Below are 25844 nucleotides of genomic sequence, written 5' to 3' on the forward strand. Positions count from 1 at the left end.
TGAGAAAACAGAACTTGATATGGAAGCCAGTAATTGTGAAGGGATGCAGCGTGGGGAGTGACATGATTTCATCAGCATATTTTGCTCATGTATAGTGGGAGTAAATGGGATTTCAGCCGACCTTTACTGTATTGCAAAGAAAGCGTTGGCAGTGGGGGGATGAGAGGAGGAAATGGGAGATCAATATTCAGGCCTGCCTGTTCCTTATTAAACTGTGTTCTTAGAAAAATAAGCATAATCAGAAAAAATAGATTTTTTTTTGTCCTTGAAATCCACCATATGGGATATGCTAACCAAACATTGCTTTAGGGAAGAATGCACTCCTCCCACGCTCAACAAAGGCTTTTGTTCCCCTCTATAAAACTTGTTCATAGGCTCTGGGTTTTGCTTATTTCTATATTTTTTTTAATGAGTGCCTGCTTCCAAATGTTTGTAAGTAGTTATATTGAACACCCTCATCTCCCTAGATCGGGGTGAGCAAATACTAGTCCATGGGCTGGATCTGGTTCCCCAGGGTTAGCCCCCAGCAGGCCGGCACCTCTGTTTATCTGCGCTTCTGTAAGTATGGGCAATTGCAGCTCCCATTGGCTATAGATTGCCATTCCTGGCCAATGGGAACTGCAGGAAGCAGTGTCCTGGTCTATGTCTCTTCCCACAACTCCCATTGGCTGGGATCGGTGATCCATGGCCAAAGAGAGCAATTGCCCATACCTGCAGAGGTACACGTAAATATAGAAGTGGCAGCCCGCTGGGGGCTAACCCTAGTGAACCCCCCATTTTATTGCTCACCTTTGCCCTAGATTAATTTAAATACATTCTCCTGTATGTTGTTTTTCGAATATCTCTTAGTACAGTAGTCCTTTCAGTCCTCAGATCACTTTTATTGTTCTCTAGATCAATGTGTGAGCTGGAAGAAGGTTTGTGTACGCCATGATATCCATTGTATCCAAGTGGGTTGCATATTCATAGATCCATAGATTCCAAGGCCAGAAGGGATCACTGTGATCTTCTACTCTGACCCCGTGCATAGCATTGGCCATAAAACTTCCCCAAAATAACTCTAAGAGCTGATCTTTTAGAAAAACTTCCAACCTTGATTTAAAATAGCTCGTGATGGAGAATCCACCACAGCCCATGGTAAATTGTTCTAGTGGTTAATTACCCTCACTGTTAAAAATGTTTGCCTTATTGTTAGTCTGAATTTGTCTAATTCAAGCAGCCTAGGGTCTTGTGTCTGGAGAAAGAGGAAAAAGTAGTTCGCTTTCCCATATTGTTCTGTTGCTGGAGGATGGTAAAAGGATATCCTGATTTACAGAGGAGCTATGAGGTAAAGGGATTTCTTGAGATTTACTAAGTTACAAAACCTAGTTGCCTCTAGATCTGACTCAGACCTCCAGGCCAGCAGGCTGGAAGCTGGGAAAGAATGCCAGTTTGTTGCTCTTCAGCAAACTTGAGTTCATGGCCTTTGAAGGAAGCCATTTCCAGACATTCTCCAGCCAGAGGCAGATGGTTTCAGAAGGGTAGGGCATTTTAGGGAATGTTCCCATCAGCCACTTTTCAGTACACAGAGGATTAGGCAGGTGTAGTAGCTATCTGTCAACCCACATAATTACATTCTATTGATCTAAATTTCTCTTGTAATTTCAATTGAAGAAGTTATTTTTATTTCCTTTCTTATGACTCTACTATGTAGCATTGATTGTAGAAACAGTATTTCTCCTCAAAGGCAACTGTGTATTAGTGTGAGGCAAACAATGCTTTTTTGACAGAGAGAGAGAGAAGGACTAATCCTAAAAACATCATGTAGGAGTCCAAACTTTTTCCTTCTTTCTTAGTCCCTGAAATCCATGCCTTTGGGCCAAACTGTCAACAAGTATCAACCTGATCAAACATGTATGGATCTCAGCTCCAAGGAAGCCGAATATGCATCTACAGTTACGTCCTTGAAAGGTAAAGGATTGGGAAGAAGGGTGAAACCTCCTTTGATTTAGAAGCTTCGGGGGTAGCTAAGTTAGTCTGCACAGGATAAACTTAAAAAACAACAAATGGTCTGGTAGCACTTTATAGACTAACAAAACATGTAGATGGCATCATGAGCTTTCGTGGGCACAGCCTACTTTTTCAGACGACCAGAGTTTGATTTAGTCAGATTTTCTAAGGACTCACTCTTTCATGAACTCCTTACAGTGTAATAGATGTGTATTCCCTATATGACAAATAGGAGTATGTGTGTTCACCCCAATGACTGCCACTGATCAGAATATATTAGAGCTGCTTGTATGTATATGAGCTTTCTTTCTTTTTGCGGTTAAATTGATGCTGTTGCTTCTTTGGGATAGATTTATAGTATGCATGTGTGTATCACTGCCTCATCCTACTTTTATTGAATCAGTCACATCTTTATTTCTCTACTACATTGATTAAGAGAAGTATGATAGCAACTGAACGGTGAAGAAAATTCTAGCAGTTGATGTTTCTTGCCCCAGGCATCAATCCTCATACCATGCCACATGATATACAGCCTGAAGAGGATGACCTGAAAAGTGCCCGGAAGCATCCCCAACACACATTTGAAACAAAGCAGTTTAAGATCGCGCCTCTTCACAGAGAGGTAATGCTGTGCGTAGAGAGAAGATGGGAGAATTTGTGACCAAGTGAGGTTTTCCTCTCTTCTGGTGATTATCAATGGTTCACTGATCCCAGGCTCCATGCAGTGCTGCCCCGTTGAAACGCCGCCACGGCATTTCAAAGGGGAGTTGCACGCGATTAATCGTGATTAAAATTTTTAATCGCTGGACAGCCCTATTCCATATGTGACCTGCAAGGTATTTTGTTTTCCTACAAGTTTTACTAAAGTGACACACGTGAATTGAAATGTGTGCTGACTGATTGGATGTTGAGGGAGCGCACGGCTCTCACAGTCAATGTTGTGTGAAAATGCAATTATGGTTTCATAGGCACACCGCACACATTCTAGATACACAGGCTCAGTTAGCAAAACTACTTCCTCTGAGGAAACCAACTTGGTTATGACAATTTTGCAGCCTGCTGAGATGAAAAAGGCCCACTCACTAGCCTGGGTTGCCCATTACTGGGTTTGAAAGATAAGCTGCTGCTCACTGAAAGTGCTATACAACCTTGAATATTCCAAATGCACCAGTTACCTAGAGACACAATTACAATGCTTGGATGACATCTACTATAAAGTGATTAATTAGTTTAATACTTCTAACAGTAAACTCCAAAAGTGCTTATTTATGAGCAGTATCACTAGTAATGTTTGACAGTCATCTTTCATGTGAATTTAAAGAGGATTCCAATTAACTGCCCTTTGTCTACAATCAGTGAAATAGTTTGAAATCACTACAAGCTACATTTAATGACCACTCTAATATTTAAAATGGACTCCACTGAAGTGCCAGATTTGCTTACAAATCAAATTATCTTATCTGATGTCATTAATCAGCCTGCTTAATTACATGAGCACTGGACAGCTGGGAGTTGGAATATGTTGAAGACAAAATATTTAATGAAATATGATTTGTTCCATTTGACAAAATATCTAGATGATGACGGTGAAACTTCAGTACCTCTTCTTGAAATAGTCACATTCCTGCTGTAGGTTATAGAAAAGCTTGAGGATGATAGTGAAGAAAGTTAAAGTAGTGTTATCCCTTTGGCACGAGCAGTTAGCCAATATTTAGGGGTGAGTTATTTCTGTCTGAAAAAGAAACTGATGATACAAGTCAGGTATTTCTATGAAGCAATCCTGTTTATTTACAAATTGTGTACACAAAGTCTATTTTCCTGAACATGGCAGAAACAAATAGGAAGCAGTTTCCTTGTTTACAAATTGAGATCTGCCTTTCCAACAAGCAATATGTACAGAAGGAGCTTTGTATCTCAGCTTTCTCCCATGGTCATGCTCACTACTGCATCTCTTGCTTTTTCCTGCCACAGTCACAGACACACACAACAGCAGCCAGTCAAACCCCTAGCCCCCGTTTTTGCAAGCAACCCCAGAGAAACACTTTATTTTACATAGTTTAGCTTATCTGATTTGCCAGACAGTTTATTGCCTTAACCTTAATTTATAGCCCAAGGTTTAGATGGTGCCTTCCAGTTTTATCATTCTGTGATTCTTATTGGTTAATTGACCATTCCATTTAGCCTGAGTGGCAGGTGGTTTGTTCACCCCTGTACTTTAACCAAGTCTGTGATTGATCAAAGATGCACTTGATGGCAGCCAGTAACATCGTGCAGCATAACAGCAGATTTTGGAGACAGATGAAAATTCAGTAGAAGGAATAAACGAGAGAGAAAACAATACTATACCTCAGTTTACCTACTTCACGAGATTAAAACTTCCTGTACTGCTGTAATCAATATCCTGCAATAGAGATTTCTGTGCAAAACACAATTGAAGTGATTTGCTATTAGGTTGTTAGGTTACAAAATGTGATGGTATAAGCTTCCGTGCTTCAGTAGGATTTTTGTCAAAAGTGAAGAAAGCTGGTGTTTTGTGCACGCTCATAAAAATGTTTTTTAATGTATTCACATAGGTTAAAATGCATTGTGCCACAAACTTTGACAATGGCCAAGGAGTGCCTGAGCAGCTCAGGGAGCTGTGTGTGTGCATTTGAGCGGGTGCAATTAACTCATCTTTTCACTTCACTGGTACTGGCCTGCTTGTGCTCTGAACTGTTTCCTGAAGGAGGACTGTTCTAAATTATGCTAGTTGCCAGTGACCCCAAGGAGCTAATATGGTAGCCAGAGATTATATGAGCTTGTCCTCTATACATTGGTTACAGCAGTGCTTTTTTTGTAAACAACAACAACAAAAATTGTGCTGGTACTAGAGAGATGCGGGCGGCGGGACCGAGACGCACCGCGGTGCCGCCGCCCGGGTCCTCCGTGGCTTTGCTCCGCGTCTCCCTGGTCTGCTCGGGGGGCCCCCAGCAGACCAGGGAGACGTGGAGCAGCTTTTCTTGCCCCGGAGGATGCGGGCGGCGGGACCTCGGCGCATCTGGGTGGTCCCGCCGCCCGTGTCCTCCGGGGCGAGAAAAGCCCCGTTCGTAAGTATGGATCCGACATAAGTCAGATCCGCGTAACTCGGGGACTGCCTGTACTCTGGCTCGATAGAAAAAATTCCCCTTACACAGCTGCTGCAGTACCGGAGTCGACAGGAGAGTGATCAGTGATTGATTTAGTGGGTCTTTACTAGACTTGCTAAATTAACCACTAGTGGATCGATTGCTGCAGTGTCCAGGCACTCTTTGGTGGAAATAACAAGCCCTCAGAATTACATGATTTATTTTTTGATTCAGTTTTGATATAATTAATAACATATTTTCTTTTTTTCTTCCCCTGTCCAGTCACACCCAGCGTGTCAGGGTCCTGACTTCACTTGGCATCTCTTTAACATAAATGGACGCAGCCCACTAATTCAACACTTTCTCCAGAGCTATAAACTTGAACCACAGTCTGGACAAGACATCTTTATTCACAGGAGGGAGATCTGCAAACCTATACCATATCCTTATGGTCAACTCAAAGAATTTAGAGATAAAAAAACATTGTTAGGTTACATTTTATCCATTTCCCATGAATGAAGGATTATTCTTTGCAGCATATTATTGAATGTTTTACTGGGTTCAGTAGTAAATGTGTCAAGCTTTAGGGATTTCCCCCCTTCCACTGGGGAGCTACTCCACACACTAACAGACCTCATACTTTGTGTTTCCTAAAAACCAGCCTGAATTAATCATTGTTCTTTTTCATCCATTACTTCTAGTTCTGTCTTCTGACCACTTTACAAAATTGTCTGCTCCTTTGTATTTGCACCCTAATGTACTTAAAAAACATTTTGTAATTTCTTTTTGAGTTTTTGGCTAGCTGTTCCTCAAAATCTTTTTTTGCTTTTCTTATTACATTTTTACACTTGATTTGACAGTGTTTATGTTCCTTTCTATTTATCTCACTAGGATTGGTCTTCCACTTCTTAAAAGATGCCTTTTTGTCCCTCACTGCTTCTTTTACATGGTGGTTAAGCCACGGTGACTCTTTTTTAGGTCTCTTGCTATGTTTTTTAATTTGGGGTATACATTTAAGTTGGGCCTCTATTATGGTGTCTTTAAAAAGTTTCCATGCAGCTTGCAGGGATTTGGCTCTAGTCATTGTGCCTTTTAATTTCTGTTTAACTAACCTCCTCATTTTTGTGTAATTCCCCTTTTTGAAATTAAATGCCAGAGTGCTGGACTGCTGAGGTGTTCTTCCCACCACAGGAATGTTAAATGTTATTATATTATGGTCACTATTCCCAAGCGGTCCTGCAACAGTTATCTCCTGGACCTGCTCCTGCACTCCACTCATGACTAAATTGAGAATTGTCTCTCCCCTTGTGGGTTCCTGTACCAGCTGCTCCAAGAAGCAGTCATTTAAGCCATTGAGAAATTTTATCTCTGCTTCTCTTCCTGAGGTGACATGTATCCAGTCAATATGGGGATAATTAAAATCCCCCATTATTATAGAGTTCTTTATTTTGGTAGCCTCTCTAATCTCTCTCAGCATTTCAATGTCAGTATCGCTGTCCTGGTCAGGCGGTCGGTAATATATCCCTACTGCTAATTTCTTATTATTGGAGCATGGAATTACTATACATAGCGATTCTATGGAGCATGTTGATTCATTTAATATTTTTATTTCATTTGATTCTACATTATCTTTCACATACAGTGCCACTCCGCCACCCACCCGGCCTGCTCTATCCTTTCTATATATTTTATATCCCGGTATGATTGTGTCCCACAGATTTTCCTCATTCCACCAGGTTTCAGTGATGCCTATTATGTCAATCTCCTCCTTTAATACGAGGTACTCTAGTTCACCCATCTTATTAGTCAGACTCTTAGCATTTGTGTAGAAGCACTTTAAAAATTTGCCACTGCTTATTTGTCTGCCCTTCCCTGATGCGTTGGATTCCTTTATATGCGGTTGTTTGTCTGCTCTGGCCCATGGTTGGTCCTCTCCCCTCCTCTCTTTCTGACTACAGCTTAGAAAATCTCTATCAGTGGAGTCTTCTCTAAGAGAAGTCTCCATCCGATTTACGTGCATCTCTGCACCAATCGGCTTTCCCCCATCTCTTAGTTTAAAAACTGCTCTACGGCCTTTTTAATGGTTAGTGCCAGCAGTCTGGTTCCACCCTGGTTTAGGTGGAGCCCATCCTTCCTGTATAGGCTCCCCCTCTTCCAAAAGTGTCCCCAGTTCCTAATAAATCCAAACCCCTCTTCCCTACACCATCATCTCATCCACGCATTGAGACTCTGAAGCTCAGCCTGCCTACCTGGCCCTGGGTGTGGAACTGGAAGCATTTCCGAGAATGCCACCACAGAGGTCCTGGATTTCAGTCTCTTTCCTAGCAACCTAAATTTGGCCTCCAGGACATTTCTCCTACCTTTCCCTACGTCATTGGTACCTACATGTACCACGACCACCGGCTCCTCCCCAGCACTACACATAAGTCTATCTAGATGCCTCGAGAGATCCGCAACCTTCGCACCAGGCAGGCAAGTGACCATACGGTTCTCCTGGTCATCACAAACCCATCTATCTATGTTTCTAATGATTGAATCACCCACTACTAACACCTGCCTCTTCCTAACAACTGACATTCCCTCCCCCTCAGAGGTATCCTCAGTGCGAGAGGATGCCGCAACATCCTCTGGAAGTAGGGTCCCAACTATGGGATGGTTTCCCTCTGTTTCCACGGAACGCTCTGTTCCCTTGAGACTTTCATCCTCTTTAAGAGCACTGGGGCTCTCAACCTGGGACAGTACTACAGTGGGACAGTACTACAGTGTCCCGGAAAGTCTCATCAACATATCTCTCTATGGAAAGCTCTCAGTAACAGAATAGGAAGGTTATGAAAACAAATGTGAGGAGGAAGCAGCTGAATAAAATGGGAGATGAAATGCTGTCTAATTGAAAAATGAATGGAATAAATTAGATTGGTCTTAAAACACAAATATTTTTCTACTAGATAATGTGAGTACTTGGGGAGCAATGCCAGGAGGGAGGTTCAGCCTTTTCCATCTCTGTTCCCACTAATGAAGATCCTCTGCTATTTTAATTCTAACTTCCCTGACATAAAGCTGACCTTAAATATCCTATGCTATTGTAGTCCTGAGCCTCCATCTCCCGCCCATCTACACACAGCTTTATCAGTTCATCTCAGTCCTAACTTATCTATGATGTCTTTGTTGCTTTACCAAAAGACAAGATTTTTTTTCTTTTACATTTCAAATTACTGAGTCCACTCCAACCTATGCAGATGTGATCCAACAAGGTTTTAATCATATCCGCCAGTTGGACAAAGCTTTCAAAACAGTGTACCAGAGACACCGCAGAGAAATAAAGGATTTTGACCAGCACCAGTTGAAAGAGAAGCAAGAATTCCTCAGGTACAAAAAATGTGTGTGGTTTCAATTTAACATATTCTGTAATAATCTGAACACATCCAGTGATTTATTGGTGTCTGCCAAAGGTGAAACCTATTGCCTGACATTGATTTCAGAGGGTGTTGGGGAATAAGGAAATATGGGGATATTTTTGTGGTGTAACATTAGCTAATTATTCCAGAGGGATACAGAGATTTAATGTGATGTTTTACTGATGATGCTTTAGATGGAATCTGTGAGCTAATGGTCAACCAAAGGAGTTTGAGAGTATTGTTTTGTTTTGGAAAGGTGATCTTGAATTTTGTTGAGGGTAACAGGGTGATTAAGGGCACGTCTACATTGCAGGGCAAAAGCTGAATTAAGATACGCAACTTCAGCTACATCAATTGCGTAGCTGAAGTCAAAATAGCTTAATTCAGCTTTTGGCGCTATCTACACAACAGGAAGTTGAAGGAAGAACACTCTTCTTTTGACTTCCCTTATTCCTCATGAAATGAGGGTTACAGAAGTCAGAGTAAGAAGTCCACCATCTCGAAATAATTTCAATATAACGGCTTGCTGTGTAGACATGTACTTTATTTCAAAATAACACCTGTTGTTTCAAAATAATGCTGCAGTGTAGACATGCCCTAAGAAAGTTGGCTTGGAGGGGGCATTACATGTTTATGGATTTGGGGATTCAAGGGTTAATTAACATCAATTCCAAAGTGGTGGAGAAATCCACTCTTAAAATTTCTTTGATTGCTTTGGTGATTTTAGAAATCTTCGTCAAAGATAGCTTTGAACAAGTTATTTTGATTTTTTCTCTCTCGTTGTCCTTCCCATACTACAGAAAAGAGAAGCAATTGCTGTCAGAGAAAGGAGAGATGAAGAAGCTGAATCAAATGCTGACCCCTCTTCAGTTCTGACAAGACTTCAAGTCTGTCACAGAAGTGTCTTTATGCAGAAACAGCCATAAATCAAGCTGCACTCTGAGCAAACCAGAATTCAAGATTCCCCGACCATAAATTGGCATAAATGTCCATTCAGACTTTCATTTGCGTCTGAAGGGTGTATTTTAGGCAGCCCACTCCAAAGCTTTCTTCATCAATTAGAACAGACAAACCTGAAAAAATGGGAAGAACTGAGTTCAAAAGTCTGATTGATTTCTAATCTCTTTGATCTGTAAAACTGGGCTGGAAAAATATCACAAGATTTCAACAATAGAAGTAATATGAGGATTAAAAAAAGTCACTGGAATATTTTTAATGGTTTCATAGTTTGGTTCTGTGTCAAAGATTTGAGCTGTTTTTTATTTTGTCTGAACTGTCTTGGCCCAAGCTGAAAGGCAGTGTAGTTGAGACTCAGTGCATCGCCTCTTGCCAACAATATGTGGTAATGGAGTTGGGCTGGCTAGCTGCAGACCTTCCCAGAAAGGAGGAAAGTTGCAGAAGGCTCCTCTGTGCTGGTGAACCCTGCAATGAATCCAATCCTGTGTCGAGTTTCCAGTGTATAAAATAGAATCCCACTCATTAGTGGTATGAGATTGTATAGCACTTTACAGCTTTGAAGTTCAAGTGCTGTAGATCAACATTATCATTTTAGCAGCACTTTTGGATGAATGGTAGCCTTTCCAGCTTGGTCAACTCATCTGCCTCCTAGAAGAGCCTGTCTATAAACAGGAAAAACAGGGCAAGGTTTGTCTTTTGGGTTTTTTGTTTTTAAATGGGAGGCTAAAGCTAAGCCTTGTCTACACAGGAAAAATATCATCTTTATTGGCATAATTTAGCTATTCCAGAATAATTCCTCCCCACACTATTGGTGCTACGTCTACACTGGCCCCTTTTCCGAAAGGGGCATGCTAATTTTCAACTTCAGAATAGGGAAATCCACGGGGAATTTAAATATCCCCCGCGGGATTTAAATAAAGATGTCCGCCGCTTTTTTCCGGCTTGGGGAAAAGGCGGAAAAAAGCGTCTAGACTGGCCCGATCCGCCGGAATAAAGCCCTTTTCCGGAGGATCTCTTATTCCTACTTCGAAGTAGGAATAAGAGATCCTCCGGAAAAGGGATTTATTCTGGCGGATCGGGCCAGTCTGGACGCTTTTTTCCGCCTTTTCCCCAAGCCGGAAAAAAGCGGCGGACATCTTTATTTAAATCCCGCGGGGGATATTTAAATCCCCCGCGGATTTCCCTATTCTGAAGTTGAAAATTAGCATGCCCCTTTCGGAAAAGGGGCCAGTGTAGACGTAGCCTTGCAGAATAAAAGTGAACTTTTATTCTGGAATAATGTCCAGATGGGGAATATCTTATTCCATCTGGAAACAACAAACTGCAGCCAATGGGAGCTGCAAGGCTATGGACATGTAAAGTAAACAAAGCTGTGCAGTCCTGCCTCCCAAGTTTAGAAAATGCTGTCTTATTCCATAAAAGCTATGTAAAGCAATTCCCCCTCCCGCCGCCCAGGGTCTTAGGCTCCTAAACCCACATTCAGGTACCTAAATACATGGCTTGATTTTTCAAAAGTGCTGAGCACTCTCACACTCCCATTTAGGAAGATTACAATTTGCTTTTCCATGTTTCATTTTCTGACATAGCAAATAACAGACATGCTTAAATATACCTCTGCACTATTGGGGACTGAGTTTGGGATTTTTCAAAAGTGCCTTGAAAGTTATTAGGATTTGTCCTGCTTCCACTCAAGTGGCTTCAAAAATCTTATCATAACTAAAGTCAGCAGCTTTGTTATACAGCCATTCCTTTTCTATAGGGATAGGGATATATGTTATGAAAATACTAGAAGGCTGACCTGGCATTTCTTGGGTCCTTAACTCAATTAATTTGTTTTTTGAAAAATAATATGGTGGGACGATGGATGAGGGGTTCAATATGCAGGTTGACCTGGGGAGAGAGAACTACCCCAGTCTTCTCTCAGCACAGTAGCTTGGGGTCAGACAAGAAGAGCCTCTCTAGGGCTGCTGCAGCTCCAGCGGGCACAGCCGAGGGATGGGTGCATTTCCCCTGGCTGAGCTAGGTCTAGGTTCATCTGCCTCTTGTGTTTCCTAGCCAGAGTGAGGAGAGCAGCAAACTGTATACTTTCCCTGGAAGAAAAGCAAGCAATGTTCCTGTACAAATTGGGAGGGGGGGGATAAAGATCCCACCCACACTAAAGGGTGGCTTGGGGGTGGGGCAGTCTCTGGGGTGTGTGCCCCCTGCTAACTAGCCACTTTCACCTGCCTGGTGCCTCCTTCCCACCCCAGGGCCAGCAGCTGCTCTCAACCCAGCGAGAGCCAGTCAGGGCCGGGGACAGCAAGTGATGGAGAGGGCGGGGCCTCGGGGAAGGGGCGGGGCAGATCTTGGGTGTAAAAAGATTGGAGACCACTGAGAACGCTTCAGTCAGTCTCTGTCCCTCCCGCCCGACTCTACCATTCTGGGCTGTGGAAGGGGGGGGGAGGTCCGACACCGGATACCGATTCATAGCTTGAAACTCTGTCAGGGCCGCTGTACACGGATCGTTCCATTCGTGAGCAGCATCCTGCGGGGCGGGTGTATTTTAACCCAGGCCCTCAAACAGACCAGCGTTCTCCCGGCTCCCTGCCTTCCCCTCTTCCCCAGTGGTAGAATCCAACCTCTTTCTTCCGGGTGGTAGGGTCCCTTCGTAAACAGCTGTGGACGTCGCCGCCGTCGGTGACCACTGCGCGTGCGCGAGGCAGCGTTGTCGTGTCAGAGACTGAACTCCGGGTGCGCGCGCTCCCGGGCAATCGCAGACCTTCGCCTCAGCCACTTTTGGCGGGAGCTTTGAGGCGGGAAAGGGAGACGCCTTTATCCCCGGCCCGTCTGCAACGAACCGCCAGTAACGGCCGGGCGGGGCAGGTGATCTGAGACTGCGAGGCAGAGAGCGGCCAGTTCAGCGAGCGTCGGATCCAGCCCGACCTCGCTGCGCCTGGCCAGAGCCCGCGTGCCCCACACAGAGAAATCGCGCTACGGCCCCTGGGCTTGAACAGGAGATCGGCCTAGCAAGGGGGCCTGGTCTAGTTAGGTTAACCTGGCCCCCGCTGTACTGACAGCTAATTCTTCCATCCACTTAGCGCCTGCCTCCTGGAGAGGTGGATTAAATACAGCAACGGGGAAACCTGCTCCTAACATAGGAAGCGGCTGTATTTCACCCTCGCTGTAATGGCGCGGTTGCTGTGCTGCAGGTGTTCCCTGACAACACGTAGGATTTATTATCCTGGAGGTGTGGAACTAAATATAAAGGGGCAATTACTCTGGTTAAGACTGCAGCACAACAGAAAAGATTCACACTTTTCCCTTGTCAAGACACTCCCACCCCTCCTCTCCCAACCCCACGTTCTCTCTCAACCTTCATTTCCCATCCTCACACCTTGCTCCATATTGCTCTGTGTGCTTGGGGCCCTTATCTCAGTGTGCCAGGGAACAATAATGCATGCCACACTTGTAAAAACAAAATACAGGACTATGTAGCACTTTAAAGACTAACAAGATGGTTTATTAGATGATGAGCTTTCGTGGGCCAGACCCACTTCCTCAGATCAAATAGTGGAAGAAAATAGTCACAACCATATATATCAAACGATACAATTAAAAAAAATGAACACATATGAAAAGGACAAATCACATTGCAGAACCCCCTTCTGTTCTGAAATTTGATTTGTCCTTTTCATATGTGTTCATTTTTTTTAATTGTATCCTTTGGTATATATGGTTGTGACTATTTTCTTCCACTATTTGATCTGAGGAAGTGGGTCTGGCCCACGAAAGCTCATCATCTAATAAACCATCTTGTTAGTCTTTAAAGTGCTACATAGTCCTGTATTTTGTTTCAGCTACACCAGACTAACACGGCTACATTTCTATCACTATTGTAAGGACAAAACATTCTTCAAGATCAGTTCGTCTTCTGGGTGCCTTTGTGCCTGATTTTTGGAGTTGGTCTGTGTAAGTTTTTGGGTATAACTCCAAGGTGGCTGGGGGGCAGAACCACATTACTATAGCAGAAGCACTGAAAGAAAAGAGCAGTGTTTCTACTTCTTCACTTCTGAACAGGGTGCATTATAATTCCCCCTACATTCCTTGCTGGCCAGCAGAAAGATACAGTTATGGCTCTTCTTACTCTGCCAATTTTGCATTGCTATGTATCCAAAGGGGAGTAGTCACCTTGCCCTTTTGAATGCAAGTAATGCAGTGCATTTCAAAAACAAGTAGACCTGTGGTACTTTAGGATATGTCTACACAGTAACATGTATCTTGAAATAAGCTACACAATTTGAGCTATGCAAATTGTGTAGCTTATTTCAAAATAGCTTATTTTGAAATTTGGTGCTGTCTACACAGCACTAATTTAAAAATAAATTGCTATGCCTGTATCTTCGTTAATCCTTATGCAATAAGGTTTATAGGAAGTTGGAATAAGAAACACATTATTTCAAAGAATTTCCAGATAGCAGGCATGCTGTTAAGACATGCAGAATGCTAGTTTGGGATAATGGACATTATTCCAAAATAGTGCCATTGTGTAGACATACCCTTAGGCTATGTCTACACTCGCGGCTTCTTGTGTGAGTAATATGCAAATGATGCTAAGCGTGGAATATCGCTGAGCCTCATTTGCATACCTAATGAGCCACCATTTTTTTCAGAAGAGGCTCTTGCGCAAGAAGGAGCGTCTACACTGCACCTTCTTGCGCAAGAAAAACCTTCTGGCACAATGCCGTCACACCTGTTACTTTTTAGGAAGAACGGCCTTGCGCAAGAAGGTGCAGTGTAGACGCTCCTTCTTGCGCAAGAGCCTCTTCTGAAAAAAATGGTGGCTCATTAGGTATGCAAATGAGGCTCGGCGATATTCCACGCTTAGCCTCATTTGCATATTACTCACACAAGAAGCCGCGATTGTAGACATAGCCCTAGAGACTAACTATAGAATCATGAGCTTCTTCAAATGAGCTGGAGTAGAAATAACATAAACCAAGATATATAACAAAAAAAACCAAAAAAGTACTGGTCAATTGTAGGACTGGTGCTAATTAGGCTAATGAAATGGACTGGAAGTGTCCCATTCTTAGCCTTTGATGTAAAAATGCAGTTGTTAAAGGCAGAGGAGACTGGCTTTAACATGCAACGCATTTCAAGACAGGGAAGGGATTTATTTTTAGAAAGTGCAGAGAGGGGTTTTTAACATGTCCTTTGCCTTTTACATTATGTTTTTCTTCTTCTAGTATCTGGAGACAAAGGTCTAATTAATGTTACTTCAGGAAACACTTTACCGTTTGTTAGTAGTATGTTAAAGGAAAATGTATACAGATGACTACATTTTCATCCCTGTTCAGGTGTGATGAGAGGATAGTTTCCTTTGTCCATAGGAAAGAAGTTCATTGTGGTACCATATGGAGATGTTTTGGGAAAAATTAATTTACAATTCATTTTAATATTTTATTAGAAAGTAAGATAAGTTACTCCATTTTATTTTTACTTCCAAAGAACTACCTCTAAAATTACACCAGGTTTTTTTTCCCTTATTTTTTCCCCATCTTCTCTAACCAGCAAGACTCACCGGGTCACATCACTCCTTCCTCCAGAAGGGGAAACAGAAAGGGAAATTTGGGCATAGTAGGTCTTCTGAGAGCAAAACAAGATTCTTCCTCCTCCTTTAGTGGGGAGCTAAGCACCTCTACAACACACCTAGCCCCTGCTGACACCTGTAGTGAAGGACAAAGTTTAGAATCTGAATTTGGATTCTTAAGTGGCAGCATGTTAAGATTCCACTACACTACTGGGCCCTAGTAAGAATCCTTTATAATTATTTCTACCCTGATGGGATGTTTGCTTACCTTTTTCAGTACTAACAGGTCATTGCCTGCTCTTTCACAATGAAAGCCATGGAGGATCAAGTGGTGCAAGAAGAACTAGGGTACCAGGATGATGAGGTATTTATGGATTGTGGAATTCTTTTTATAGAAGAACTGTGTTTCTTTAGTTGGGGCTCATGAAAGACAATTGGAGGGTTGCAGGTTGGTAAAATTGATTACACGTACAATCTAAAGTAAAGAAAATCTTACTCCCCTGCTTCTCCTTATCCTTCAAGACCAAACTTTTGAAACATGCAAGTGCATTATGTAGGCTTTAAGGATGTTAAATTGTAGTTATCTGGTTAATCGTATAGTCAATACAATTTGTATCAAACACACGATTAGATGATAAAGACCACTCTGCAGAGCTATAGTGGGAGTAGCTCCTGGAGCCATCAGGCTCTTACTACATTTAAAATGCAGAGGCGCAGCATCCCAGACCAGCACAAGCCAGGAATGCTTGGTCCTGGCTCGTGCCAAGTCCAGCAGCCCGTTCACCACGGCCTGACAAGGGTTGCTATCAGAGCAGCGCCTGCGTGTGGCCAACCCGGCCCACCGGGAACAGTGGGCTTAGCAGCAACAACCCCGTCCATGGGGGTGGCCCAGTGACCCCACAGCTAGGGGCTGCTGCTGGAGCAGTCTCCCCTATCCCTATCCCGCTGCCTGCAGACTGCACCGCAGAGACGGTGCTGAGGAGAACTGGCTTTTAAGACAGCTCCCCCCAGCACCATCTCCTCTTCCCCCTCTTTCTGCCTTTCATATAGAGGCAGCGGGGGCGGGCAGGGGGAAGCGAGTAGTCAGGTACTCCACTTGATTACCCAATAAGCTAATGCTTATTGGGTAGTCGAGTAGTTAAGGGGGGACATGATAGCGGTTTTCAAATATCTAAAAGGGTGTCACAAGGAGGAAGGCGAAAATTTGTTCCTCTTGGTTTCTGAGGACAGGACAAGGAGTAATGGGCTTAAAGTGCAGCAGGGGAGGTTTAGATTGGACATTAGGAAAAAATTCCTAACTGTCAGGGTGGTCAAATATTGGAATAAATTGCCAAGGGAGGTGGTGGAATCTCCCTCTCTGGAGATATTTAAGAACAGGTTAGATAGACATCTGTCAGGGATGGTGTAGACGGAGCTTGATCCTGCCTTGAGGGCGGGGGGCTGGACTCGATGACCTCTTGAGGTCCCTTCCAATCCTATGATTCTATGATTCTATGATTCCTAGACTAAGCTTATTGTTATACAGGCAGTCCCCAGGTTACGTCAGTCCGACTTAAATTGGACCCCTAGATACGAACGGGGGGGGGGGCTCCCGCTAGTGTGGGGTGCCTCCTCCACTGTCGCTGCCTCCGGCGGCGCGGGGGGCGCTTCCCCCCAGCAGACCAGGGAGACGCGGAGCTAGCGCCCCCCCCCAGCAGACCAGGGAGACACAGAGCGGCTTTTCGCGCCGCGGAGGACGTGGGTGGCGGGACCACCGAGACGCGCTGCGGTCCCGCCGCCTGCGTCCTCTGCGGCGAAAAAAGCCACTCCGCATCTCCCTGGTCTGCTGGGAGGGGGGGGGTGCAGTTAGTGCGCCCCCCTCCAACAGACCAAGCTTTTCTCGACGATGCCTGGGGTAGAGGAGCTGGGGGGCTGCCAGGTTGGTCCCCGCAGCGCCGAGGTGCGGCGCTGCGGGGACCTACTCGGCAGCACCCCAGCTGCTCTGTCCCAGGTGTCCAGATTCAGCCGCTGTTGAAACTGATCAGTGGCTGATTCCAGGAAGTCCGGGGCAGAGCAGCTCTGCCTCGGGCTTCCTGTAGTCAGCCACTGGTCAGTTTCAGCAGCAGCTGACTTGGGAACACCTAGGGCAGAGCAGCTGGGGTGCTGCTGGGTTTGTCCAGTAGCGCTGAGGAGCGGCGCTGCAGGACCAAACCAGCAGCACCCCAGCTGCTCTGCCCCAGGCATGTCCGATTCAGCCGCTGCTGGTCAGTTTCAACAGCGGCTGAATCTGGACACCAGTTCCGACTTACATACAAATTCAACTTAAGAACAAACCTACAGTCCCTATCTTGTACGTAACCCGGGGACTGCCTGTAATCAATACAAGTTTTACTTTTAGAGTAAAAGTAGGGAGATCACAAACATTGACTTTGAATAAGGGGTTTCCAATATGAAAAATTTGAGAAGCACTATAGTAGAGAGTCAGAAGAAAAAGAATCATGATACTGCTTTGTTAGAGTTTCTATATGATTGCTGGCTGTGTTTTTCCAGATAGTTACAGAGTATGACAAGAAGAAATGCTGAAATCCTTTTGGTTCTTTCTTTTTTGTGCCTATATTTGTAGGTAGTAGTAGGATATGTACTGTTATGAAAAGCAGTCCAGGTTTAAGAATTTAAAACTGCTGCATATTAAATTAGATGGGTAACAAAGGGAGATACAAGTGGTGGGGGAAAAATGACCAAGAATCGTCTTTCCCCTTGTCTCCTTTAGGAATCCTTATTTCAGGATATTGACTTGTTACAGAAACATGGAATTGTAAGTATAAGTAATAAATATGTAGACAGTTCTGCATGGGATGTTATTTAGGAATGTTTCTAAAAACCGCTGATCCATTGTGATGTGCATAAGAATATTTCTCCCCATAACAACTTCAAAGTAAGAATATGTCTATATTATGAGCACTATGGCAGCACAGTTACAACACTGTAGTAATCTTGCCGTACCATTGTCGTGTACGTGCTTTCTGCAGTGACAGAAGGGGTTATTCCATTAATGTAGCCTCTCCATGTTCACGAGTGAGGTAGCTACATGAACCTACGGATTTTCCTGTCAACACGGCTGCATTAATACTGGCCATTATGTTGGGTCAACTATGATGCTTGGGTGTGAATTTTTCATACCCTGAGTGAGTGCCATAATTATGTCAACCTAACTTTTAAGTATAGACAAGACCTAAGAGACACAGCAGGACTGGGTACGTTTTGTCTTTTGATAGTTTACATATTAAGAGCCAAATTTTCAAAAGTGCTTACCAGCCAGCAACTCTTGAAAACGTGGCCACTTATTTAAGTGCTTAACAAAGAGCAATTGGGTGGTGAGGTTTTGTTTTCATCTTTGGATTTTTTTAAAAAATCTGGCATAGATTGTTTCTGCACTAGCCAATACCTATCTATAATTACTCCAAAGTCTTCTGTAACCCCTACATATACTACACGGCTGTGTCTACACTGCACCCCTTTTCTGGAAAAGGGATGCTGATGAGACAAGTCGGAATTGCAAATGAAGCAGGGATTTAAATTTTCCCCACTGCATTTGTATAAACATGGCTGCTGCTTTTTTCTGGCTCGGGGCTTTGCCGGAAAAAAGCGCCAGTCTAGACGGGGATCTTTTGGAAAACAAAGCCTTTTCCAAAAGGTCCCTTATTCCTCTTTAAAATCAGGAATAAGGGACCTTTCAGAAAAGGCTTTATTTTCCGAAAGATCCCCGTCTAGACTGGCGCTTTTTTCTGGCAAAGCCCCGAGCCGAAAAAAAGCGGCAGCCATGTTTATACAAATGAAGCGTGGAAAATTTAAATCCCCGTTTCATTTGCAGTTCCGACTTGTCTCATCTGCATCCCTTTTCCAGAAAAGGGGTGCAGTGTAGACACAGCCCACGTGGCTTTGTTATGCTGTTCTCAGAATTGTGGTGAAATGGGAGAAGTTCTGGCTGGCTGGTGAAATTGGAAGCAGTTTTCTTGCTGGTTAAAATTCCTGAGTAAACTACACCAGTAGGCGTCTCTCAAACTGGAAAAAATAATTTGATTTATATGTAGAATAGTGGTAGAAATGTAACCGTGTTAGTCTGGTGCAGCTGTTTTTTGCAGTCCTGTTTTTTGATTTATATGTGAGTGTTTATTATACCCCTTCATGGCTGGCTTTTCTTCACTCATTCTTTCACCATACTATGCACAAGCTAAGCCCAAAGAGAAGACAGAAACTTCTCAATGGAAGCAATTAGGTTATCCATTATTCTCCCTAGTGTCATCTGCAGACAGATCCTGTGTATAATTGGATGACACATCCAAGTTCATAGTTTTTACCCAAAGAAGGGATTTGTCTTGAGGTGATAGTTTGAAGCAGTGTCCAGTAAAGCGTCTGCTAATATTTTCATATAAGAAACATGCTGCATTGCCTCTGTTTCAATACATTTCCCTTGAACTCATGGAACACCCATTATATTCAGAAACACAGTGAGTCCATTCCCACTCAGGAGACTCTCTAACCTTTGACAACATGCAAGTATATTCTTATCTGGACATACATAGAACATTTAGAAACAACAAAGCAGTCAAAACTATTTCTTAGTAAAAAGAAAGATAGAGGTGAATGTACAATATAATGGGCTTCAAAAGCTTTCTTCACCTTCCAGTCATAGCATTTCATGAACTAGTGATCACAGAATGTGAATTTTCTTCACAGAATGTGGCTGATATTAAAAAGCTGAAGTCTGTAGGAATTTGTACTGTCAAAGGGATCCAGATGACAACAAGGCGTGCACTGTGCAATGTGAAAGGGCTTTCTGAAGCCAAAGTGGACAAGATCAAAGAAGCAGCCAATAAGCTAATTGTAAGGAAATCACATTTTCAGCTTATAAGTGCCCCCTCCCAAAATACTCTGCAGCATTTCCCATTGCAAGCATTAGAACAATCATGATTACAAATGATTGTGTTGATTAGTCTGAAGTCATAAATATTACTTTATAATCAATAGTAGCAGACTGACAAGTATGATGGCCCTTGACAGATGAGACATCAATGAGAAGAAATGGATTTTGGCTGAGGATATCACATTCTCCCTAAGTATCAGACCTAACTGAATATTTTATTTTGGTATTCCCCTAGGAGCCGGGATTTTTGACTGCCTTTGAGTACAGTGAGAAACGGAAGATGGTGTTCCATATCACCACTGGAAGCCAGGAATTTGAGTAAGTTTATCCCTGTTTAACTTCTGCCTTCCCCGGATTTTTAGAGTAATCATATTCCTTTTCTCCAACTGGCCACAAAGCACTATTAGAGACAAATTTACAGTTAGAACATAGTGGGTGCACTCAGAAAAAAGCAAGTGGAAATGAGTAATTTAAGCCTGCTCAGAATAATGCTGGGTGACACTGGTAAAAAGACTGATTCCTGCTTACACTACAGTCTCCGCCAGTGGTACTGCAATGATGGTGAATTGTAGAAGCTAAATTTGCCTGTGTGGACTCAACCTTTTTGTATGCTAATCAAGCTCACATACGATAGTTTCATGTCAATAACATGCCCCTCGAATCTAATTTCAGATAATAAAAGTACTAGCTTACTCTATTTATTTTGCTTGAGGTTTATGCAGGAAAACCTGAAAAAATTCCCCAAGTTCATTCACTTTCCCGGAAGAGACACTGTATATGTGCAATATGGTGAAATGATTCAGCAGCAAAATCCTTATCTGAATTAGAAAGGACTCTTTGACTCTTCTTCAAAACGTAGGAGCAAATTGTTTGGTTCTTGGATGCACGTGCACAAGGAGGCTTTCCTTCTTTGTGTGTGCTGCACAGTTGCTAGGCATAGTTACATTGCAGGTATTGTCTTAGTTACAAATGACTGCTTCTTCAGGCACCCCCAGTTTGTAAACCATCTTCTGGGTGACAAAGAGAAGATGGGTGTCTTTACACTCTGTTTCATAGCACATAGTAGAATAACTGACTGCACAGGGCAGCACTCCTTACACCAGGCTACGTCTACACTGGCCCCTTTTCCGGAAGGGGCATGTAAATTTCACCTATCGTAGTAGGGAAATCCGCGGGGGATTTAAATATCCCCCGCGGCATTTAAATAAAAATGTCCGCCGCTTTTTTCCGGCTTTTAAAAAAGCCGGAAAAGAGCGTCTACACTGGCCCCGATCCTCCGGAAAAAGCGCCCTTTTCCGGAGGCTCTTATTCCTACTTTTTGTAGGAATAAGTAGGAATAAGAGCCTCCGGAAAAGGGCGCTTTTTCCGGAGGATCGGGGCCAGTGTAGACGCTCTTTTCCGGCTTTTTTAAAAGCCGGAAAAAAGCGGCGGACATTTTTATTTAAATGCCGCGGGGGATATTTAAATCCCCCGCGGATTTCCCTACTACGATAGGTGAAATTTACATGCCCCTTCCGGAAAAGGGGCCAGTGTAGACGTAGCCTGGTGTAAGGAGTGCTGCCCTGTGCAGTCAGTTATTCTACTATGTGCTATGAAACAGAGTGTAAAGACACCCATCTTCTCTTTGTCACCCAGAAAATGGTTTACAAACTGGGGGTGCCTGAAGAAGCAGTCATTTGTAACTAAGACAATACCTGCAATGTAACTATGCCTAGCAACTGTGCAGCACACACAAAGAAGGAAAGCCTCCTTGTGCACGTGCATCCAAGAACCAAACAATTTGCTCCTACGTTTTGAAGAAGAGTCAAAGAGTCCTTTCTAATTCAGATAAGGATTTTGCTGCTGAATCATTTCACCATATTGCACATATACAGTGTCTCTTCCGGGAAAGTGAATGAACTTGGGGAATTTTTTCAGGTTTTCCTGCATAAACCTCAAGCAAAATAAATAGAGTAAGCTAGTACTTTTATTATCTGAAATTAGATTCGAGGGGCATGTTATTGACATGAAACTATCGTATGTGAGCTTGATTAGCATACAAAAAGGTTGAGTCCACACAGGCAAATTCCTTCAAAGTAGGAATAAGAGCCTCCGGAAAAGGGCGCTTTTTCCGGAGGATCAGGGCCAGTGTAGACGCTCTTTTCCGGCTTTTTTAAAAGCCGGAAAAAAGCGGCGGACATTTTTATTTAAATGCCGCGGGGGATATTTAAATCCCCCGCGGATTTCCCTACTACGATAGGTGAAATTTACATGCCCCTTCCGGAAAAGGGGCCAGTGTAGACGAGCCCCAGGGGTCTCCAACTTTTTTATGCTTGAGATCACTTTTTGAACCTAAGTGCAACCCAAGATCTACCTGAAACCCAAATTTCCTTGCCCTGCCTCCTTTGTGCCCTTTCTATGAAGCCCTGCCCCTGCTCATTCCATCCTCTCTCCCTCCATTTCATGAGGCTGAGACAGAAGGTTGGGATACAGGCTCTGGCCTTGGATTAAGGGATTTGGCATGTGAGAGGGGCTCTGAGCTGCAGGCAGTTGGAGTGTCGGGGGGGGGTGTGTTTCTAGGTGCAGGCTCTGGGAGGGCATTTGGATGCAGAGGTGGTAGGGGTGTCAGAGGGGGTTTATGATTGGGGTAGGATTTTGGGATGTGGGCTCCAGCTGGGCACTGTTTACCTCAGGTGGCTCCTGGTTGGTGGTGCAGTGGAGCTAAAGCAGGCTCGCCCTTGCCTTGACCCTGCACCACTCCCAAAAGCAGCCAGCAAACTCCCTCCCAAGTCCTGTTGTGTCTCCTCTCTGCTCTGTGGAATTAGGATACAAAGTGGGAGAGGAAGTACCTTGACATCAGCACCTTCCTCTTCCTTCCCTGCCCTGCACAGCAAGCAGGAGGCTCCTGAAGGGACACCGTAGAGTGTAGACATATTTTCCCCAAAAAGATTTTCTCTCTTCTATCTCCCAAATGGCCACTCTTGTAGATTTTCTCATGAGCACCTATGAAAGGGGAAGCTGACACAGATTTAACTACCCGTATACCAGGAATCATCTTATGTCCCTGCACCATATCACATTGTGAGTTAAGTGCAGGGCCTTTTGAATGAGAAGAGCTTTTCTTACAGTGGCAAAGATTCCCCTTTTGACATTACTCTTTGACTGGGCATTTCAATATTTTTAATTCTTTTTCTCCCTTTAGTAAATTATTAGGTGGTGGGATTGAGAGCATGGCAATCACAGAGGCCTTTGGAGGTGAGTGAACCATATTATATGGATTTTATTGAGTGGATTACCAGTAGAGAGCTGCAGCAGATGTTTAGGTTTTAAAGCAAGCTACATTTTTTTCTATCAAATCCTTGAAAGGAAACCCATGGAAGCTTATGACCAAATAAATTTTAGTCTTTAAGGTGCCACAGGGATCCTTGTTGCTTTTGCTGAAACAAACTAACATAGTTACCCCTCTGACTAATAAAGATGAGATTATTTTCATAGACTCACAGAAATAGATGTTGAGCAGGAGAGAAAAGCTAGGGCCACAGGATATGTTGGCCCTGCAATCAGAAGCATGACTACAGCAAATGTAGACATATACAAGCTTGTTTGATCTAGCTAGCTAGCTTGAATAAAAAGCTGGCCTGAGACCTTGAATATGTACTTGAGGGGCTAGTTGGTGAAGCTTAAAATCTCTGACTGCAGTGTCAGAACAAGAACAGGGAACATGGCCTTGAGGAAAAATGAGAAAACTGTTGGGCTAAGTGCTGACTGGAAAAGAGACTTTGAACTGTGAGTAAAGACACTGTCTCTTATTGTTTGATTCCGGCTGTATTCAAGAAAACAGGACTTTGTACGGCCTTTGAAAATACATGGGATTTCATCAAAAGAAACACCTGACTCCTGGCATCTACCACAACTCATATGATCCTGAACTCTGGCTATATGGTTAGGTCAAAAAAATGGTAATAGTATATTTAACTTCCAACTGAATGCAGTTACCATGGACAAGTGGAAGTGAACTCATTTTAACATTGTCAAGCATGACACCTCTCACAGTGCAGCACTTCTAAGCCCTGCAGTTCATACATACAGTTTGCACTGTACAACATATTTATGATCCGGGAGTTGAAAGATAGATAGCAGTACAGGTGATCGAGGTTTTATAAATGAGAATGTATTCTTATTGAAACAACACATGTGTTTGACAAACTGAAAAAACTTTTCCCTTGTTTTTTCTCACTAAAAGAATTCAGAACCGGTAAAACGCAGCTTGCCCACACCCTTTGTGGTAGGTACAAAGTCTTAATATTGACAGTTATATCCCTCTTTAATCTGATTAATAACGCGTTCTATGACATTGTCAGTGTTTGCTCTCTAAAAGAAACACTCTACCAAGCTATCAAACAGCATTTAAGAGCTAAGATTGGCCTGTACATAGCTTAGCTACATATACATAAAGATAAGCTCCTTTCTTGGATACATGAGAAAGAAATATACTGCCTTAGGGAAGTGGAAATATGCCATGTTCTGTTACTTCTGTAAATGTTGGGAAGTAGACTTCAGTGAGTATTGTTTCTATTAATTCAGATGTGTATGAATTGAAAGTGTTTACATCTGTTTCTTTGCCATTATTCTATATTTCAGAACTTTATTGATAGTATTTATATCCTCTTTGAATTCATTCAAAAAAGGGATGTAAAATCCCAGTTAATCAGTTAACTGGTTAAACTTCACACTGCTCCCCTGCTCCCCAGGTCCTGATTAGCCTGCAGGCGGGGGGAGCACGTGAAGCCTCCTCTTGCACTGAAAGGTGCACATAACATTTGAAGTGCTGCGCGCTCCTCACAGGGTGGGGGAGAGGGCAGAGGAAACTTTGCGTATCACCTCCACCCCCAGGCCAGTCAAGGCTTGCGGGCAGAGGAGGGCAGGAGGAAGTTTTGTGAGCTTCCCTACCCCCAGGCACTAATTGGCCTGCGGGTGGGGAAGTGGCAGGGCCTCTATGGGCTGGATCAACCTGCTTGGCAGGCCAAATCCCATCCCTGCTTTAGAGCAATTCAGTCAGGGATGAGTGCTGCAGGGGAAGGAGGCACTGAGGGAGCTCCGGGGGTGGCAGGGGGAAGCACAGCCAGACCATGCAGCGGTAGCCGGGCTGAGAGGTGCTATCAGAAAAGCTTCAGGACTGAAGTGAGAGTACATAGAGGACATCTGTCAAGATCTGGTAGGAAGTAGTCCAGGGCTGCGAATTGCTCCCCAAGTGCTCAATGTGTTGCAACAGGATTCCCCGCTGCGCGAGCAGTTATCCGTGCCACTGCCAACAGGGCCCAGGGTTGGGACCCAGTAGAGAGGGAGGGCCCGGGTCCCCCTACCACCTCCTTAGATACCTTCACCTGGGGGAGCTTTTCCTGTGATATAGTGATTGAGGCTGCTGGGCTGTAATACCCTGAATATAGAGGCAGATTTATTGACCGAGGCCACTGAGCTGTAATACCCTGAATACAGGGGTAGACTTATGGAATGAGGACTCTGGGTTGTAATATCCTGAATATAGGGGGTGGACATAGTTATTGAGGCCGCTGGCCTATAATACCCTGAAGGGAGAGTCCAGCATATTAACTGAGGCCTTTTGGGCCATTCTGTAAATAGACTGGGTAGCTGCTAGGTCATTCACTTGAAGAGAATAAGTTGGAGGGGCCTCCAAGAGCCTGTCACCCCTCGACACTGATAAACAGTAGCCCTCTGTTCATCTGCCTAAAAAAATATATGTCCAATTAAGGCTTGGTAAAAGCATAGTCATTAGATCGAAAAGCCCTAGTATATCATGATCGTTGATCTGAGCCAGAAGACCACGGTGTTTTTCTTTAATTATTGCTAGTTGTTATCATTAAGTATTTATTTTTAATACAAAATTATGCAAATTTAGATGCAAAATAAGTGTTGGTGTTCAATAGCAT

At 43.6% G+C, this 25844-nt stretch overlaps 2 protein-coding genes across 5 annotated transcripts in view; both read left to right on the plus strand.

Moving 5' to 3' along the window:
- FAM227A (family with sequence similarity 227 member A) overlaps positions 1–9699 on the plus strand; it is a 31226-nt gene extending 21527 nt beyond the window's left edge. The window contains 6 exon segments of the mRNA XM_089781183.1: positions 1836–1950; positions 2487–2611; positions 5376–5532; positions 8306–8459; positions 9289–9351; positions 9353–9699. Coding sequence (XP_089637309.1) covers positions 1836–1950; positions 2487–2611; positions 5376–5532; positions 8306–8459; positions 9289–9351; positions 9353–9431 — 693 coding nt within the window. The 3' untranslated portion in view covers positions 9432–9699.
- Positions 9700–11978: 2279 nt separating this feature from the next.
- Positions 11979–25844, plus strand: part of DMC1 (DNA meiotic recombinase 1) — a 44271-nt gene continuing 30405 nt past the window's right edge. Inside the window, exons 1-7 of one of the 4 annotated variants that reach the window (XM_025182579.3) lie at positions 11982–12540; positions 15292–15378; positions 17764–17808; positions 19731–19877; positions 20153–20235; positions 23099–23151; positions 24140–24181. In XM_025182579.3, the coding sequence (XP_025038364.2) occupies positions 15322–15378; positions 17764–17808; positions 19731–19877; positions 20153–20235; positions 23099–23151; positions 24140–24181 (427 nt within the window). In that variant the 5' untranslated portion in view covers positions 11982–12540; positions 15292–15321. Of the gene's footprint in view, positions 12541–13095; positions 13394–15291; positions 15379–17763; positions 17809–19730; positions 19878–20152; positions 20236–23098; positions 23152–24139; positions 24182–25844 lie in introns of those variants that run through there. The other 3 variants (XM_006118958.4, XM_025182580.3, XM_075936849.2) reach the window with 3 other exon arrangements.

This window comes from Pelodiscus sinensis, chromosome 1 (genome assembly GCF_052426305.1).
Source record: "Pelodiscus sinensis isolate ZL-2025 chromosome 1, ASM5242630v1, whole genome shotgun sequence".
Lineage (NCBI taxonomy): Eukaryota > Metazoa > Chordata > Testudines > Trionychidae > Pelodiscus > Pelodiscus sinensis.